This window comes from Schistocerca gregaria, chromosome 3, assembly GCF_023897955.1.
Source record: "Schistocerca gregaria isolate iqSchGreg1 chromosome 3, iqSchGreg1.2, whole genome shotgun sequence".
NCBI lineage: Eukaryota > Metazoa > Arthropoda > Insecta > Orthoptera > Acrididae > Schistocerca > Schistocerca gregaria.
The window spans coordinates 616,341,810-616,362,791 of NC_064922.1; the positions used below are offsets into that span (position 1 = coordinate 616,341,810).

The 20,982-nt window shown below is 40.7% G+C and overlaps 1 protein-coding gene across 1 annotated transcript in view; it reads left to right on the top strand.

Annotated features, from left to right (window-relative positions):
• LOC126355532 (ATP-dependent lipid A-core flippase-like) overlaps positions 1-12,813 on the top strand; it is a 52,446-nt gene extending 39,633 nt beyond the window's left edge. Inside the window, exon 4 of the mRNA XM_050005876.1 lies at positions 12,607-12,813. Coding sequence (XP_049861833.1) covers positions 12,607-12,813 — 207 coding nt within the window. The remainder of the gene's footprint in view (positions 1-12,606) is intronic.
• Positions 12,814-20,982: the final 8,169 nt, after the last annotated feature.

The following is a 20,982-nucleotide window of genomic DNA, read 5'->3' on the forward strand; positions in this document are numbered from 1 at the left end:
TTAAGTTGATCTTTAAAAGTAGGTGGATCAGTAACTGACATTTTTATTGCCTGAGGGAGAGCATTAAATATTTTTATGCAACTTGTTGCACCATACTTGGATTCTTTTGTTCAAGATGTAGATCATTTTTTACCCTAGTGTCATAGTTATAATACATGGTGTTCATTTCAAAAAGGGAATGGTTTTTACACAAGAAACACATGAGAGAGAAAACGTACTGAGATACTGTTGTGACTATTCTCAGTTCTTGGAAGAGTTTCCTGCAGGAATGTCTGTAATTGACACCACACAGAATCCCAATGACTCTTTTCTGGGCTATGAGGATTTTGTTTGCCTTGGGCTGGTTTCCCCAGAATATAATTCCATAGGCCATCAGGGCATGAAAATAACCAAAATAGACCGCTGTCACTGAAGTCACTGAAGGAAGCAATCGCACGAACAATGTAAATTGATGAGCTTAGTTTTTTATATAGGTAAGGAGTGTGTAAGGACCAGTTTAGATTGCTATTAACAAGTAGACCCAGAAACTTTGTTGACTCCACTCTTGCTAAATTCCCATCATTGTATTTAACATTAATCTCACCTTCGATATTTTGGCTTGTATGGAATTGGGGTCAATTGAGTTTTTTTTCTAAATTTAGTTATAATCCATTAGAGGTAAACCAGTTTAAAAGTCTCCTGAAAAATTGCATTTACAGTGATCACAAGATTAGTATTTGTTGAATTGTCTACCAGAATCATCATATCATTGGCAAACAAAGTAAATTTTATCTTAGCCCTTGCACACATTGGAAGGTCATTTATGACAATAAGGAAAAGTAGAGGACCCAGAATAGAGCCCTGTGGGGCTCCACAGTTTATTGTGCCCCAAGAAGAGGACACTGGTTCCCTATTAGTGTCGTTTACCATGACTTTCTGTTTCCGGTCCTTTAAATAGGAGGCAAGCCACATCCCTGCTTCTCCAGTTAACCCATAAAATTCTGCCTTTGTCAGAAAAATCTCGTGTTTCATGCAATTGAACACCTTAGAAAGGTCACAAAAAATTCCAGTTGGAGACATTTTATTATTGATTGATTCAAGAATTGCATTGGTGAAAGAATATATTGCATCTTCTGTTGAGATGTTTTTCTGGAAACTGAATTGACTTTTATTGAGAACATTGTATTTACTAAGATGTTCAAGAATCCTTCTGTGTACCAGTTTCTTGAGAATCTTGGAGAAACAAGTTAAGAGTGAAATAGGACAATAATGGGTTACTTCGTTTCTGTCACTCTTCTTGTACAATGGTTTCACCACTGCATATTTAAATCTATTAGGGACAATTCCTAGTCTCAGTGATTCATTAAAGATGTGGCACAGGACTTGACAAATGAAAATGTGTGTGTGTTTCAACACTTTGATGGAAATACCGTCAATACCAGTTGAGTCTTTGTTTTTCATGGTCCTTTAATCTTCTTAATTTCCTCAACAGTGGCAGGAGGCATGCTAATCTGGGGTGTTGCACTAGGTCCACTTCTTTGTAAAAGATTCAGAGCCTCATTTATAGAACCATCACACCCTATTTTATCTGCTGTAGTCAAAAAGTGCTTGTTGAAATTTTTTGCAATATTTTCACCTTTATCAATGATATTCCCATTATGTCTAACTTCAATATTTTCTGCATCATTTGAGTAACTACCAGTTTCTCTTTTAATAATATGCCAGATGGTTTTTATTTTGTTGCCAGAATTATCTATTTCTGATTTGATGAACATACTTTTTGCCTTCATCATAACTTCATTTAAGATCTTGCAGTACCTTTTATAATGAGCTCTCATTTCAGGATCATTTGTATTTCTGAGAGAAACATGAATCAGTCTTTTAGTCCTACATGATGTTTTTATTCCTTTTGTGGGCCACTGTTTGCTTGGTATGGCTCTGGTACTTGTTCTTTGCAGTTCTTAGAGGGAAGACAGCTTCAAAGTGGCACATAAATTCATTTATAAATAGGTTAAATTTGTCATTGACTTTCAGTGCTCTATAAATTGGCCTCCAGTCAATGAGTTGAAGATAACTGTTGAAGATCATGAGATCTTCATTATTAAATACCCTAAATGACCTTTTACAGACTTTGTCCTTCTTGTGTGGGCATATATCATTGATAGTTAGCAATTGGCCATCAGGGTCTGAAAGACCATTTAGGACTTGTTTTACTGTTGCATTGGTGTTTCTATTCTCATCAATGAAAATATTATCTATAAGACTTGAACAGTAGTTTGTAACCCTTGTGGGGAAGTCTACCATGGGTGTGAGGTTGTATGTGTCAATTACATGTTGCAGGTCAGCTCTAGTACTATCATGATCTAGAAAGTTAATGTTAAAGTCTCCTAAGACTACAGTATTTTTATTTTTTGAATATATATGGGATAGAAGAGATTTGAGATGCTTAAACAACAAATATTGCTTCCCTGATGGGGCCCTATACACTGTTACTACACTGAGTGACAGGGTCTTGGTGCTAATTTCTATACCACAAGCTTTAAAATGCTGATCAAAACAGTATTTTGTGGGCTCTAGAGACCTATACATTATATTCTTTTTTACATATATAATTACACCACCCTTCTGCACACTGTTTCTACAAAAGTGAGAGGCAATATGATAGCCATCTAGATTCAGCACATTTATACCCTCCTTTACATGGTGTTCGGTAAAACAAAGGATATCAGCATTATCAATAGTATTACTGTCACTAATATTCATTGTCAACAGTTCTAGTTTACTTCTTAGCCCCCTTATATTTTGATGGAAAATACACAGTTTGTCGCATTTAGTATTGACTTTTTGAGGAAGTAAGTTGCTAGGTTTCAAGATGGGTGAGTTTTTGCACATGCTCATTAGATAATTGATCTATTGCTGAGTGTCATTTCTGACTGACTTACCTAAGTCATGGTTTTCCCCTTTTTGTTGCGAAACCATAAAAAATCTTGATTTAGTAGAGCAGGTTTTCTAGGCCTCAAGCTCCTCTTTTGATTGTAGACTACTGCAGACCTTGGTGACACTACATTAGCTTTGATGGAGTGCTGTGATCTAGTTGTTTATCCTGCTGCAGTTACTGTGTGAAGAAGGGAATGAGGAGGCATGATGAAAATTATGACTGAAAATTGGGTCACAAATGCAGAAAGGTTGAGAACTGTTGGTCTAGCCCCTTCCCTAGGGGCAAAAGATCAATAATTTTTGATTGAAATGCATTAATGCACGATGAAAATCATTTGGCTATACTAATACTTTGCCTCTCTGGATAACGAGAATGAGAACAATTCCAAGGAAAAAGTGAATGAAATACAGAAACAGTAAAAAAAATGGTTATTTTTTCCAAAAGTGAACTGAAAGCAAGTAATATGAAACAGAGTATTTTTAGTGTAATATTGTAAACAAATTGTCTGTTTTCGGTGGATAACATGTAAGTAAAACAATGAGTTGTCAAATGACCTACCATATGGTAGTTCCTGTCCCTTTGTTGCATGATGAAGGAATAGAAATCATCAACATGAGATGCACTGTAAAATAATTTATTCATTAGCTGCAATAATATACGATAAACAAACACGAGAAAGCCTGTGCAATGTGAGGTTGGCAAAGAATGTAGAGCAAAGAGTCTGCAAGCCAAAACTCAGAGTTGCTGTTTTTTTGTGGTTGGTAGTTGCCACAGAGGCCCCTCCCCCCTCTTCACTGCCCAGGCACTGTGGATCACAGAGGAGGAACTGCTTAGGAGGTGCTTCCATGACAAAGTCTTAAAGCCACATGGGTGGAAAAAGATGACATCCCACACATGATGGTCAACTGCAGTGAGGAACACAGCCCTGCAGGTAAAGAGGGATGGCAATTGAGAGGATACTGTCACTTGAGACTTTGACTGCTATGTGTCCCACTTGGTGTCTGGAAGGTACTCGAAGTAATCCAATAGCTATATGTGAGTTGTTGAGGTGTCATGTTGTACTTGTGGAGAGATGATGAAAATGAAGACACATGGAGAGTGAATCTGTATAAACAGGCAGACATAGGTCATCAGCTAATGACCAGGCTTGCTTTACCCCATTCATTGAAATTGTTTGGTGTTTACCATTTAGTAGCATGTCTAATATGTTTTGTCCACGATTGAGAACCTTGTAAGGGCCCAAGTATGAGAGCTGGAGAGATTCATGAGCAGAGACATCACAAAGCATAACATAATCATAGTGGAAGAGTTCTTTGTGAATGAAGACTCATGGTACTGAATATGGTTTTCTCCACTGATTACGGATGCCTGTAATATGTTCATGTATTCTATCAACTAAAGTGGGAAGTTTGTCATCATTTGGGAGGTGAGAGTATTCAATGAACTCGGCAGGAAGGATGAGTAGTTCACCATATAAGATGTTGACAAGCAATGCTTATAGCTCCTCTTTGTGTATTGGTGTATATTTCCAGGAAGATCCCTGATAGTGCATCCAACCAGGAACTGCCCATGTACACGAGTCTTGGCTTAAGGGTTGGTGCCAATGCTCCATGAGACCATTGCTCTGTGGTTGGTAGGCAGTGGTGTGGACCTTGCCAACACCACGCAGTTCACACAGTTTGGTAAATAGAGAGGATTTGAATTGGCGGCCCTGATCATTGGGTATGGAAGAGACACAACCAAAGCGAGAAATCCATGAGTTGATGAAGGCATAGGCGACTGAATCAGCCTCAATGTCAGGTAGAGGCAAGGCTTCGACCCACCTTGTGACTCAGTTCATGACTGAGAATATATATATATATATCTCAAAAGCCCTTCAAGGGAGGGAATGTGTCAATGCTGTCAATATGTAAGAGACAAAGGTATCCTTCGGGGCTGTGCATACTGTCCAACTTTACTCCTCTGGCAAGGGGTTCAGGCACACATCCAACTGCTCCAGTTGTTCTTAATTCCCAGTGAGACTGACTGTCCAGTAAGCAGTTAAGCAGTTTCATAGTGGCCTTTATGCCTGGGTAAGCAAGATCGTGCAGTGATGTGAACACTGCTCATCAGAGAGAGAAGCACAACTGTTTGGAGAGTACTCTCTGAGGTGTTGCACATGGTGGGGGTGAATGAGCCTGGTAGTAGCTATGACTTAAGAATCAGTGCACATTTTGTGTTCTTTATCATGTCTGCAAGCTCAGTGTCATTGGTTTGCTGGTGAGCCAAACTGTCCACATCACCTGTAACAGGTAGTCACCAACAACATGATCAGAACCACACATTTAGCATGTGAATACTGGCTGATTAGCTCCATGCGCCACAGACATCGGGGAGGAACATCATTGCCAGGATTGCGGACTGCATCTGCAAGCTGCCAGTGGTCAGTAAAGGTAGTAAAATCATGAACTTCAGTATCGTTGTGTAGGTGTCTCATCGCCTCATGGACTGTGAGGGGTTCACTGACAACTAGTATTGGGCAGATGAAAGTTTTTTTGAGAAAAATCTGAGAGGCACTGTTGTATTGCAACACCATGTCACTCACATGATCAGTCACCAAGATGTAGGAATCAGGCACCAGGTGTTCCAGTGTGACAGTGTGGGTGCAGGCAGATTTGAGAGTGTCAAATGATTGAATCATGTCATCTGTCCATAGAACTTTCATAAAAGTGGAGTTTTTTTTATATCAGATCATCAGTAAGCAGTGACTGGGTGGAGGCAGCATAAGGGAGGTGATGGTGGTAGAAGTTTATAATGTCCAGGAGTCTTCACAGTTCATGGTAGTCCAGGGGTAGTGGGAGGTTATGAACAAACTGGATGTGGCTGAATGTCAGTCAGATGCCCTCAGCTGACACAATATAACCTAGGAAAGTTACACCATCAAGAGTTGTGACTTCTCATAGTTGATTTCGACACTGTTGTTATGGAGTGTGGCCTGGACTTTAGTCAGATGCTGTTCGTATTCCTTGATGATGATGATGATGATGATGATGATGATGTTTGGTTTGTGGGGTGCTCAACTGTGCGGTCATCAGTGCCCATACAAAGTCCCAATCTTCTACACAGTCCACACAGTCATTTTCACAAATGGTGATGAATAATGAGGACAGCACAAACACCCAGTCCCCAGAGAGGGAAAATCTCCAACCCGGCCACGAAGTGAACGTGGGACCCCGTGATCTAGAGACAGTAATGCTACTCAGTGTTCCTCGATGGTCGAGAAAAAGATTAGGGTGTCATCTTGACGGGCAACCATGAATTGGAGGTTGAACAATGAAGAATTAATAAACTGCTGCATGTCTGAGTCAAAGTTTTGAGATTGTATGGCATGAAACAGAACTCAAAAAGTCCAAAAGGGGTAAGCGTTGTGGCAGTCACGTACACTGAACACACACACACCATTGAGTATTGGGATGAAGTCCTGAATATGTCAGATTGGATAATTGACTATATAGTGTGAGGGTTCAGAGCACTCTATTCCCCACACACATTAAATAAACTGTTTTTCTTCGAGATGAGGTGCATGGAGCAAGACTATGTGATGGTGTCTAATGCCTGCTTCAAGTATCTTGCTGACAGCTGTTTTAGTGTGGCACAGTTTTCTGGGATTGACGCAGCAAGCCTTGTGTCATACAGGTGGTCTCCACATAGTACTGATTTTGTGACAAGTACCATTAGTAATCACAGCTATTAGTTCATCATTCAATCCTGCGAAAGAAGTGTCACTGTTGTCTGGAAGGAAGCACTGGGGAGCAAAGTGTCACTGACCGTAGAATCTTGTGGAAGAGGGAGCACCAGAGGGAACATGCATGTAGCTACCAGAATGTCATTCGAGTGTGAGTGCGTGTTGGTGAACTGACAGCATCTGATGAGCTTATTAGTTGTGCAGATGCTGCATCAATCAGTTGACAAAGTATAGCATTGTGAGGTCATAGAATGTTGGAAGCAGAGCACTTGAGCATCGTTGTTGTTGTTGTGGTCTTCAGTCCTGAGACTGGTTTGATGCAGCTCTCCATGCTACCCTATCCTGTGCAAGCTTCTTCATCTCCCACTACTTACTGCAACCCACATCCTTCTGAATCTGTGAAGTATATTCATCTCTTGGTCTCCCTCTACGATTTTTACGCTCCACGCTGCCCTCCAATACTAAATTGGTGATCCCTTGATGCCTCAGAACATGTCCTACAAAGGACTTGAGCATCAGCTTGACCAATATGCAGTGAGTTGAGTCGTTAAAGTGCGGCTCTTTGAGAGAAAGCTAAGTAGGAGATCCATTATGGTTAATAAAGGAGAAGAGCTGAACAAACCCAGAATTAGAGAGCTGGAGACATGATGGAGCAAGGAGGAACATTGGATATTGATAATAAACTGAAATGTTTAAGATAGTCTATGGCAAGCATTGGTTCATTGACATTTGTGACATGGAAAGTCCAGGTAAAATTTATATCAGGAATGAGATTCACCTGAAGATCTGCTGCACTGAGGATGTTGATACTTGAGTTATAGGACATAAAGTTGGTTGGAAATATGTGATCAGGGGCTTGATAGGTGTGATGCTAGCCTCTGCACTTACATCAAAATCGTTCTTTCGTAACGTGTAATATGGGCACAGGGAAGACCAGGGTGCCTAAACAAGTCTGCGAGCATAGTTTGGGGGTGCACAGGAAGTTCAGCAGTTCAGTGCTGCATCACTGAATATAACGTGAAACCCGCAGAGGGGGTACATAGTATGTGGAGTACTCTGTGCCACTTGTGCATTTTTGTTGGCTTCCAAGTGGAGTTACCTGTATGTTCAGATGAGCCTTTGGAGGTGATGAGAAATGGTTGTGGTCTCATTGCAGATAATGTGCAGATTGGGCAGGGAGACAGGGGGGGGGGGAGGGGTATCATCATCTGTTATTACCAACCCTGTCCTCTGCACAGCTGACAGGGTTAGTGAGAAGATATCTACATTGGAGAATGCTGCAGGCCTGATCTGCAAAGAAGAGCTTAGTCTCAAAGGAATCTGAAGCATGTGAATGTAGTTGTAGCTGCAATGTGTATGGAAGCTTAATGAGCTACAAAGTCCATAATGTGATGATGTTGTTGTGGTCTTCAGTCCTGAGACTGGCTTGGTGCAGCTCTCCATGCTACTTTATCCTGTGCAAGCTTCTTCATCTCCCAGGACCTATTGCAACCTACATCCTTTTGAATCTGCTTAGTGTATTCATCTCTTAGTCTCCCTCTACGATTTTTACCCCCCAAGCTGCCCTCCAATACTAAATTGGTGATCCCTTGATGTCTCAGAATATGTCCTACCAACTGATCCCTTCATCTAGTCAAGTTGTGCCACAAACTTCTCCCCAATCCTATTCAATACATCCATGAATTATACATCAACCACTACCCGCAGATAGCACCAGAGTTGGGATGGTGTCTGCAATCCCAGGCTTTCATCACGTATAATGTGATGAATAAGTTAGAATGGACGGTGCAACAAATGCTCAATTATCATAGCTTTGGCAACAGAGTATTTGCTGATGGCAGGCAGAGAACTAGATCACCGATGTTGCCCTACTGGTCATGCATGTGGCTGATGAGACAGATAGAATGTGAGCCATCACCTGCAATGCTGTGAAGGCCAAAGAGGTTGTCAGCAAAAGTGAACCAGGTCTGAGAGCCCCTTGCAGCAGGGGAGGGGGGGGGGGGGGGGGAGCATTTTAGGAAGCCTGTCAGTCACGATGTGCTGTGTAGGTGAAAATTGAGTTGGTAGACTCAGAGTTGAAAGTGGCATGGTGCTGATAGTGGCAAAATCTTGATTGAGTGATGGATGGTGTCCCAGAGCAGCATCACTGGAGGTCATAATGGGGATGTTGAGGTGGTGGCCACACAGTATATGAAGCAGTAAGTAGGAGCAGGTGGTTGACCAGTGTGGTAGGAATGACCATGGTTATTGATTGCAGCAGCAGTGTGCCTTGAAGCAGAGTGAGACTATGATGTGATGTGTTGCCTGAGGCCCCTGTCAGGGCAGAGGAGGGGGGAGAGGGGGAAGGGGGGGGGGGAGATTTAGTGGTGCAAAACCACAGATGGGCATCATGGGTGATAACATCTGTGGCTGTGAAAGGTGGTAGTGGAAGGTCTATAGTATACAGAATTGCAGAATGTACAGTACCTTGAGAATCACATTGAGTGTAGTAGTTCACAGTTTGGTGGCCACTGAGTGCTGATGGCAATGATTGTAGCACACTATCATAACATTAGGAGGTGGTAATAGCAAGTCTGAAACACATGTGTTAATCAGTCTGTGGAACTTACAGAGTGCCAAGATCAACATGACCTTGCATAAGTACCGAAGACAATATACTCGGTTCACTCTATTGTGAACTCATATAGGTTAGAGAGCTCACTTGCGTTGCATGAGGAAAGGAATCATTCCTGTTCCATATTGAAAGTGGCATGTTATGGGTGGTACAGCTGAGATTCACAATACAAAGACGAAATGTGATGAAAGAACTTGGGATTTGGTGTATTTTATAGTGAATGCTCCATAGTTCATAATGTTCTCATACCACCCTTTGAACAATCACCAGAAGAATGTGCAAAGCAACAAAAGCAAGTCTGGGAGCACCATTGTGGTAGTTTATGTCCTTTAAATGTATCACATAGGAATAGAAATCACTAACACAAGATTCTATGTACAAGGTGTTTCAAAAATGACCGGTATATTTGAAACGGCAATAAAAACTAAACAAGCAGTGATAGAAATATACCGTTTGTTGCAATATGCTTGGGACAACAGTACATTTTCAGGCGGACAAACTTATGAAATTACAGTAGTTACAATTTTCAACAACAGATAGCGCTGCAAGTGATGTGAAAGATATAGAAGACAACACAGTCTGTGGGTGCGCCATTCTGTACGTCGTCTTTCTGCTGTAAGCGTGTGCTGTTCACAACGTGCAACTGTGCTGTGGACAACATGGTTTATTCCTTAGAACAGAGGATTTTTCTGGTGTTGGAATTCCACCGCCTAGAACACAGTGTTGTTGCAACAAGACGAAGTTTTCAACGGAGGTTTAATGTAACCAAAGGACCGAAAAGCGATACAATAAAGGATCTGTTTGAAAAATTTCAACGGACTGGGAACGTGACGGATGAACGTGCTGGAAAGGTAGGGCGACAGCTTACGGCAACCACAGAGGGCAACGCGCAGCTAGTGCAGCAGGTGATCCAACAGCGGCCTCGGGTTTCCATTCGCCGTGTTGCAGCTGCGGTCCAAATGATGCCAACGTCCACGTATCGTCTCATGCGCCAGAGTTACACCTCTATCCATACAAAATTCAAACGCGGCAACCCCTCAGTGCCGCTACCATTGCTGCATGAGAGACATTCGCTAACGATATAGTGCACAGGATTGATGACGGCGATATGCATGTGGGCAGCATTTGGTGTACTGACGAAGCTTATTTTTACCTGGACGGCTTTGTCAATAAACAGAACTGGCGCATATAGGGAACCGAAAAGCCCCATGTTGCAGTCCCATCGTCCCTGCATCCTCAAAAAGTACTAGTCTGGGCCGCCATTTCTTCCAAAGGAATAACTGGCCCATTTTTCAGATCCGAAACGATTACTGCATCACGCTATCTGGCCATTCTTCATGAATTTGTGGCGGTACAAACTGCCTTAGACGACACTGCGAACACCTCGTGGTTTATGCAAGATGGTGCCCGGCCACATCGCATGGCCGACGTCTTTAATTTCCTGAATGAATATTTCGATGATCATGTGATTGCTTTGGACTATCCGAAACATACAGGAGGCGGCGTGGATTGGCCTCCCTATTCGCCAGACATGAACCCCTGTGACTTCTTTCTGTGGGGACACTTGAAAGACCAGGTGTACCGCCAGAATCCAGAAACAATTGAACAGCTGAAGCAGTACATCTCATCTGCATGTGAAGCCATTCCGCCCAACACGTTGTCAAAGGTTTCGGGTAATTTCATTCAGAGACTACGCCATATTATTGCTACGCATGGTGGATATGTGGAAAATATCGTACTATAGAGTTTCCCAGACCGCAGCGCCATCTGTTGTTGACAATTGTAACTACTGCAATTTCGAAAGTTTGTCTGCCTGAAAATGTACTGTTGTCCCAAGAATATTGCAACAAACGGTGTATTTCTATTGCTCCTCGTTTAGTTTGTATTGCCATTTCAAATATACCGGTCATTTTTGAAACACCCTGTAGAAAAATCTATTCACTGGCTGCAAGCACACACAATAAACAAACATGAGAAACCCCACACAATTTGAAGATGGCAAAGAATGTAGAGCAAAGTGTCTGCAAGTAAACACTCAGAGGTGTCATTTTTGTTGTTGATAGCTACCATATAGCAGCTTCTGGTAAAAAATGTGTAATTTTGGTTATCCGTGTTTTATGTTATGGATGCAGGTTTAGGTTCACATTAATCTGGATAACTGGGGGTTTGGTGTGTAAACATAGTTTTAATGATAAATGCTCATTCACCCTTGACAGAAAGAAATGGAATGAAATGTCAAAACTCTCCACAATGCATTTCAAATGGTGCCATTCATATGTACCATCAATGAAATGGAACAAAATGGAATGGGAGAGGATGGGATTTGGCACCCAGGTTTCTTGAAAAGAAAGTTCTGACATTACCATTGGTGGTGGTGGTGGTGGTGGTGCTGGTGTTACCGGGGGGGAGAGGGAGAGGTGGTGACACTGGCAACTTATTCTCATAGTGCACACCCATATTATAGTGTTGAAGATCATGTTTTTGTTCCCTCTTAATCTATATTTTATTGTTTGCTTTGTTTTTGTGAGACATTTGCAAGTGTCCTATGAAGTCTTAGATATTTTTCCATGAGTGTTATTCCACAAAAGAGACCAAATACTGGAAATCATAAAATGATTCAGTTCTTAGAATATCTGGACAAAAAAGTATACCCTGTGCATAAATAAGAGCATATATTGAGTTAACAGTTTTCATTAAATAACTTTTTTTACAGTGCAAAATTCATCCCTATTGAAGGAGCAAAATATGGTTGTTTTTAGAATTATTTGGTGCTTAGAATCAGATACAACGAATAAGGTAAATGGCTCTCTAGAATACCTTCTAAATGTTTTTTGGTGTATTTGTATGTATATGTTGTCTGTAGCAAATGAATGCCAATATTCTGATATTTTTGATTTCTCAGCAGTTTACCATACTAGCTTCATTAAGAACAAGCATTATGAAGTTTGCTTTGGCAATATTAAGAAAGTTTATCATTGCTAGTCCCTTAATTCTCATGCTGTATTGCGACTTTTTGTAACACAAATGGTACCTCATAACCCCACATTCACAGTTTCATGATGGGCTAAATGAAGTGACATTATTAAGTTCCATCTAATGTCTAGTGTCAATACACCAAAGGGGTTAAAAATCTCTTTGGAAAAAAACACCATTTGGTGCTAATGTCACCTGCCATTCCATTCTGTTCTGTTATGCCCATGTCCACTTTGAACTAGCCTTAAGTCACAATGGAAACTCAAAACAGGCAAATTTTGAACAACTGAAAAACACTATATTGCATCTACAGCTTATGCAGGTACTGATTTCAATTCACCTTTAAAGTACTGTAGCAGCATTTCTTGTCTTGCTCAGCAGCTAGTGGAGGCAGCACTGCGACGTGCCTGCTTGGGCCGCACTTGCGTACTGGCATGCCAGCAGCCACAGTGTGCTGCAGTGCGTGCTGCACAGTGGGTGTGTGTGATGCGTGCTGGTGCCATTGCCGAGCAGGGTCCTGTTGCCTTCTTAGCTGCCAGCCGTTCGCTGTATCGGCGACTCTGCTACAGTTCTAATGTCGACTGACCACTTCCTTTGTAACTGTTCCTACAATAATATGGTACTAATAAAGATATGAAGTTACACACTGTGTTTGAAAGGAATTGAAGATGAAATGAGACACTGGCCAACTAATTCTAACTGCATGCAAGCTAAGCACTACTAGTCCACAGTAGATGTGGGACCAGGCTGTGGTTCTGGAAAGCTGGGGACAGGTTCGCAGTTTAATTTAACTTTCAGTTTGCCACAGATGTCTTTCATTATGATAACAGCAAGATTAAAATGTGTAAAATATTTTAATAGAGTAATAATTCTCTTACATCAGTTCGTAATATATCACTTTAATATACCTTCGAAAAAATCACAGTTCCAACAAAGCATTTCAAAAGCAGTCTTATGAAAATTTGAGAAGTACATGTGTTTTGCAATTGATTTAAGAATGGTAATAGCAGCAAACTCACAAAAATTTAATGACATCAAAATCAACACAATATGAAATTGAATGGTGCACTCATTGCACTCAGTAATTCACTTAGCATTATGAACGTGAACAGAGATGTGCAAACTAAGGCTATGCGAGTGCCTAAATGAGAGAAATGATGTTTCTTTCTGTCATTTGTGCCTGCATTTGGGAAATAAGTCTTTCTGTTATATATTTCTTAGTTGAATATCTTTTCTTATCTGTTTTGCATTACTCTACTTCCTGTAGTTTGTCTGTTCCACCTGTGGAGTCACAAATTGTGTTAGATTTCTTGTCAGGAGCAAGAGAGTACACCTGTGCATGTGCACCTTTATCTGGCTTGAACATTCTGCACAGGTGGTCAGGACACAAACCTGTCCACATGGGGAAGAAACAGTAACATATCTTATGTTACACATAGCTTGCAATTTTCCAGAGTTCTTGGCCATTTTCAAGGCTTTTAGCTTTCATGCTATTTTTTTGCTCTGGAACTTAGCAGAGAATTCGTATTGATATACATGTACTAGCATTTCCACCAAAATTTTTTACACAGCACATGAACCCCACAGTCCTTCCCTACAATCCTTCCCTTCTGTCCTCACCTTTCAGCCCCCCCCCCCCCCCCCCCTGTGATTCTCTCCATCTACGCCTGATCCACAGTAAATGAGTTTTAAATTTTCTACCAGTATTCTTTCCGCCAGCGTTCTTGCCAGTACAGTGATTTGTCTTATTAACAAACTTCAAACAAAAATGGCTGTGCCTTTTTGCAGTTATTGTTAGTAGCTCATGTGATTGGAGTTTATTTTGATAGCATTATTTGACATAAATCAAACCATCTCCAAAAGGAATACTATCTTCATTTTTATTCATTCTTTCATTGTATTTAGTGGATGAAGTAGAATATTCTGGCAAGAAAGTATCCAGGATGTGTGCCACACAGAAGATGTGAGGGGTAATTCGTGATAGTTTCACAGTGAATGCCAAAATAGTTCTGAAATGTTACCACAAATGGGCCTGAATATACTTGCCACAATTATATATCTGTTACAGATTTGTACTCTCTTCAAATAGATTTTTCCCTAGGTTTATTTTTCAGAGATATGCAATAAATTATCAATGATATGAATTAGACTACTTATAAACTGTATTATCTATTAAGTATCATTTCTTTCTGTTTTTGCTTAGAAAGGCTAGAAATGGAAATAATACCATTCAACAGTTTTCACTTTACATTACATTCAGAGAAACTTGTTCTGTGAGGGAGAATCCAAGAGAGTCTCAAGATCCCCCTTACCCTCCTCTCTCTCCCCAAGCCATTGGCATTGCCAATTCTTTTAATAAAGATAAAGACTGAAATAAACATAATCCATGTATGTTTTGATACCACTTTCTAAAATTCCAATCCACCGAGGGACAAAACACAGTTGGTCAATCAGCTGTCTTGGAAAAGTATTTAACCATTGCAAAGGATAAACTTCTCCAAATGGTGCATCATACAACTTACTACAATCTCAGCTTCAAAAGCATTTCTGGAAATCAATGTCCATTGACAAACACATCATATGAACATTCCTGTTTCCACTTCATAAGTGTGTCACCAAGGAAAACTGACAAAAAATTTTAATTAATTCCAAATGTATTATTTATGTACCCTATAGCATTTAGTACAAAATTTCAATTACAGCTTTTTTATTTTCTTATTCACTTGTTACCTGTTGTAGTTTATCTGAATAAACATAAACATAAAACACACAGCTTCAACATCTATATCTACACTTTTATACTACAAACCACTGTGGAGTGCATGGCAGAGGGTAACTTCATTGTACCATTTATTAGGGCTTATTTTCACTCCGTTCACTTAAAAGCTTTGAAAGAATGACTATCTAAATGCCTCTGTGCAAGCTGTAATTAACATAATCCTGTCCTTGCAATCCTAAATGGAGCTATTTGTGGGGGAGGGGGGGGGGGGGGAGGGGCGGCTGTATTGTATGCCTTGATTCATAATTTAAAATTGCTTCTTTAAACTTTGTAAGTAGGATTTCTTGGGATAGTTTGCATCTATTTATAAGTGTCTGCCAGTTCAGTTTCTTCATCATTTCCATGAAAACTCTCCCATGGATCAAACAAAACTGTGACCATTTGTGCTGCCCTTCCCTGTGTAAGTCATCTCTGAATTGTATATTGCTTTGTGAAACCACGACTCTCAACAGCTCCTATCTGTGTTCAAAATCCTCCATCTTTCAGTCACTGTCTCAGTTAGCACACTCAGCAAAACCATCCTAGAAGCCAAATGTAAACTTGAGTTTAATGCTACATTCCACCTGAAAAAACCTTTATCTTGAAAATGGATAATCTACTGTGGGAGCCCTGCCATCCACATATGGGTGATACTTTTCTTATTCAAGCTAATAGGATTTGCAGTTGGAATTTTCAAAAGAATTTAATGGAATAAGCAGTCAAATATAGCTATGGATATACAACATAAACTTACAAATAATGTACGCATAACACTATACATTTTATTCATTTATATTTAGGATGATATATTACATTATGCTATGTTGCATGGTGTTCATTAAAACACACTATACACATTTGAGGTATTTTGGACAGCTGGCATAAAAGGTCACATTTCTTTTTACATTTTTCTTTGTTTCTTGGCATTTGGTTGTTTGCCTCTTCTTCTGGTAACATAGGGTGCACACCCTTTGAATAGGTTTGCCCTGCTGATTCTTATGAATCTCTAAATGGTTCCTTGTTTTATTCCTATTACTGTTGAGCATAGCATTTTCCATGGACAACTTTTCAGTAATGAGGCATTCTCAAAATTTTCTTATTTCCATTTTTGTATTTGTGGTCCTCTGGTGTACAGTGTAAGCATTTATTATACCTGTTTCTAAAATCAAATGTATTGCTAATTTCCAATACCACTTGATACCTTTCCATATTGTTGCAGCATATGACACCATCTGGTCACTTCTTTTGATGCCAGTTATTCCACTATTATGTGCCAGTATCACCAAAGGTTTCTGTTTTGAAGGACAACTACAATGCATAGAATACAAGCTTGACATCATAATAGGTTCCTGTTTTGTTAATTACATCCCAACATTGTGAACATCCCACCATTTTAGCACCACACTACTGTTGTCATTTTCTTGTGCTACTTTTCTTCTCTCTTCATACATGGCATACATTTTTTGCTGTACCATACAGTTCCAGTGACTGTGTTTGAATCTTAAACGTTGGTAATTTATAGCACATGGGGAAGTTGTTGGCAAACAAAGTCCTTCATTTAACAATTTAGCTGCAAGTTCAATGCAAGTGTTTTTGGCTATGCCAATTTGCTTTCTTCCATTCGTATGTTGTACAGAATATACTTTTGCAGACTGTTATATCCTTTAGTGCAGCAAAGTTTGAAAAGCTTTTACCATAGTCATGGGATTCCACTGGTATGTATTGTCTAAACATTACTCTCCCCTCTAACGAACCATCATCTCATTAACAACAATATCTTTGCCTGGTGAAAAGACTTTTTGATAATTTTCTTTCAATACATTTAGGAGTGGTAAAACTTTTTCAAGTTTGCAATTCTCTTCTATTGTTTCATTATTTATGAAACGCAAGTTTGCTAACGAAAGTTCAGAACAATGATGGGACATGTTGCTGTGAGGAAATGTAAAATTGTAAGTAGGGTCTATTGACAAACATCTAATTAGTGGTGTTGTTACTAAACCTATCCAAATCATCTGGCCAATAATTTTTTTAAATTTCCTCAGACGTGATGGGTTTCTGCCTGTTCAGTCGAGCATGTTCAGTCGTTTCATGTTGATGCAGTTTTTGCTATGCATGTCTATTAGTCTCTGTGACTAAAAGGCTTATCACTCTGTCATCTAACATTAGTGAAAGCACTTCACCTGCACTAATATCAGATAGCAAAACCATCAGAAACCCACCTTTTCTGCTGAAGAGAAATTACTGTTGCCTGTTAGCAAATTTGTTCCACTGAATACTGTTCAGTGAATCATCAACAGAGTTCAGCTCCTCTTATTCATCTGCAGCATGTTCTTCCAGCATGTCATCAAGGTATTCACTTGCTTATGGTTCCTCTGTATCAGGGTCTAACTTAATGAAATTCTGTTTACCACTTTTTGTCTAAAATGCACTACTTCATCATCACTACTCTGCTTGCTTTAATTACTTTTTTACACCATCTAAGGAGCATTTTGAGGGTACGAAGTTCACTGGTATGCATCTCAAATGCAGTATGCTTCTCGGCTCAGTGATGGATTTTGGATACTGCAATGAGGTCACAAGCAGTCCTCTAGTCAAGTGCACATTGCTTTTCCCCATTTAAGAACTAAACATTTTATTCTTTGTAATGAGTCAAAGACTCTATGGCATTAGATCACTGACAACACATGGTCCTACTCAAGTTGCATCTTACCTATTCCCACTTATCACTCTGGTTACATTCCAGCAAGCTTGATAGTTGGATTGTGGCCCCTGTGAAACTTGACTGAGTATCACTGGGTGACGAATATGTTAACTATCCAATGTTCTACTGTGACACAACTACAGCCATAACCATGTTCAAACACCACACAACAGTAGTCCCAATTCAGTCCTGAAACTCTCATCTGGGTTCCTCTTTGCTCCTCAGACACCTGTCCTTTCAAAAGACTTCAGCTGTAGTCCCACACCAAAATTCAGCCATACTGGCCTTTCAAAGATGTCCTCCCAGCTGGAAATATCACTTCACCACCCAGTCACATCCACAACATCAAATCCTGCCTCGAACCATACTGACCAATTTCCCAAAGGGATCCTCCTCCTCTCCTCCAAACCTTCCCTTGTAGCCGTTCCAGTAATTCCTCACATCCAGTATCACCTTGTAGTCTTTCTTAAAGAGCATCTCAACAACCTCCAACATCTCCAACATCAGTACAGCTTAATCTTGTGGTATTCATGGCATTCAGGTCATGAGAGCAGACCACTCTGTTATTAACCTCCCAGTAGTTAAAGGCTCCACAACTGTGGTACTTGACCAGAAGGAGTTTGCAGCAGCTGGCACATCAGCCTACTAAGCATTTGCACAAGATGACCATTCCCGCCATTCAGACTGACCTGCAGAGCACCCTAAAAACATGAGGCCCCTCACAAGCAAGGTCTCACAACTGCCTCTACAGTCATACTCACTCTGTCTGAGACACACAGCCCTAACTCCTACATATTACACAAAATCCACAAAGAGAATCATCCTAGCCATCTCATCATAGCAGGTTTCAAACCCCAACAGAATGCATCTCAGCTGTGGTAGAGCAGCACCACCAACCTATCACCCGCAAACTCCCATCACACATCAAAGACATGAACCACTTCCTGGAATGCCTCAAATCTGTTCCCATGGCTCTCGCACCTGAAACCTTCCTTGTCACTGTAGATGTTACATCTTCTACACAAACATACCACATGCTCATGGTCTCTTTGCCCTTGGCACTACCTTCGCAATGCCAAACTGAATACCTCACAAAAACTTCGTTCTTTATCACACTTGCTATTTTCATCCTCATCCATACTTCACTTTGAGGGCCATACTTGCAGACAAATCAGGGGGAACACTGTGGGAACAAGTATAACCTCATCTTATGCCAACCTTTTCATGGCTATGTGAAAGTAGCATTCCTTAAGATCCATTAGCTGCATCACCTAGTTTGGTATAGGTTCACTGACAATATCTTCCAAAATGTCAACTCCTTTTCTAATCTCAATTTCACCTGATCCATCTCCAGAGCCCGCCACCTTCCTGGATGTTTAGGCTCAAATGCATACCTCTACCCACCCCACAAACAAACAGCAGTACCCTCACTTTGATAGCTGCCTTTCCACACACATCAAACACTCTCTTCCCTACATCCTAGGTATCTGTGGTAAATGTATCTTAATTTGTTCATCATGTTAGGTGATTCATGAATGCCTGCAACTGTGACATTCATGATTTACATAATGAAAACTGCACCAGTTACTTATTTTCTGATGCTTAGCACAACTTTTTTGAGAATCACATTTTCAAGTGCATTTGTGCACTTGTTTACATGAATATGTTTGGTGGTGTTTACATGTGTGGTTTTCTGCCTCTGCCTCAGAAAACCAGCTTCAAAATATAAGTAACTGGTTCATTTTTCATTACTTTAATCATCATAAATGAGTCTGCTAAAATGACAAATTCCTCAAAACGTATGCCCATAACATATCTAATGCTTTTCTACCCTACAGACCATGTCCAGAAGCAAATCTCCTGGACATCCCAAGAATGTTCCTATCTCCAGATCATGCAGAAGCACCCTCTTTATCACACAGTTACCATTCTGGAGCTGAATGTCTCAGCAGGGCTACAACTTTCTCAGGTGGATCTCTGAAATGATATCATACTTCCACAATATCTCTCCCCCCCCCCCCCCTCCTGCCTCACACCTTTCATTACCTTACTAACCTCTGCAACAATTTTGTCAAACCCTACAACATTTCCAAACCTAAAGGTTAATACCCCTGTAACTGACTCCAGAGAAAAACTTGCCCCATACACCCCCGCCCACCCCTTCAGCCACCTACTTCTGCCCCCCCCCCCCCTCCACCGGCAAAATAAATACTATTCAAGGCAGGGCCACATGTGAAACAATGCACCTGATGTATGTTCACTGCGTGGCCTTCTACACTGGTATGACAACCACAAAACTGACTAGAGTGCCTAATCGGGCACAGAGGAATGGTCTGCCTGGGTGATGCTCAGTACCCAGTGGCAGAGATTGCCCTCAAATGTAACTGTAGGGACCTGGGTGCCTGCTACACCACATGAGCCATTTGGCCCCTCCCACCTAACTTCAATCTCTCAGAATTGTACAGGTGGGAACTTGCACGTGTGTGTGTGTGTGTGTGTGTGTGTGTGTGTGTGTGTGTGTGTGTGTGTGTGTGTGTGTGTGTGTGTGTGTGTGTGTGTGTGTGTGTGTGCGTGCGCGCTTTTAGCCCCTTTTTTCACTCTTAATTTTTTGTCATTTTTAATTATTTATTATGTTATCCTTATCTTCGTAATTAGTATTATTGTCTCACATATACCTCTTTTCTCAGGTTTTAACTTAAAATCTAGATTGTGAGTGGCCTGTGTCCACTTTTCCTTGTTTTCCTGTTTTTCCCTCCATCTTCTCTCTTTCTGATAAAGGAACAAGTTTTCAAAAGCTAGGTTTCATTGACCACTGTTTTGTATGACTGCCTGCTGTACTGAGCTAAGTTAAATACTCACCTGCCCATTTGTGTCTCCGTATATTTTTCATATTTTTGTATTGCGATTGTGGGTTTTCCAGCTGTAGTGACTGACCACACCAATTAAGATCAGGCACTTTTATTTAGTTCATGTAATTACACAAAACACAAGAAAAACACTACAGAAATTCACAACATGCACATTGCAAGTGAAGTCCTCAAGACTGAACCAAAGGACAAGTCCCCAAAGACCGTTTACTCTGCACTTCACTTCATAGGTGGCAGTTACTCGCTCAATGGTCACAACAGAGCTCCCAGCCCCCCCCCCCCCCCCCCCCCCCCCACAGGTGCCAATTTTGGGCTGCACTTTTGAGACCATAAGCCATGTAACAAAATTTGTAGAGGACGAAAGGTGTGATCACAGCTGTCCTTGGTATGTCACTCTGTTCCATGGGTATCAGTAAATAAGCCTTGCA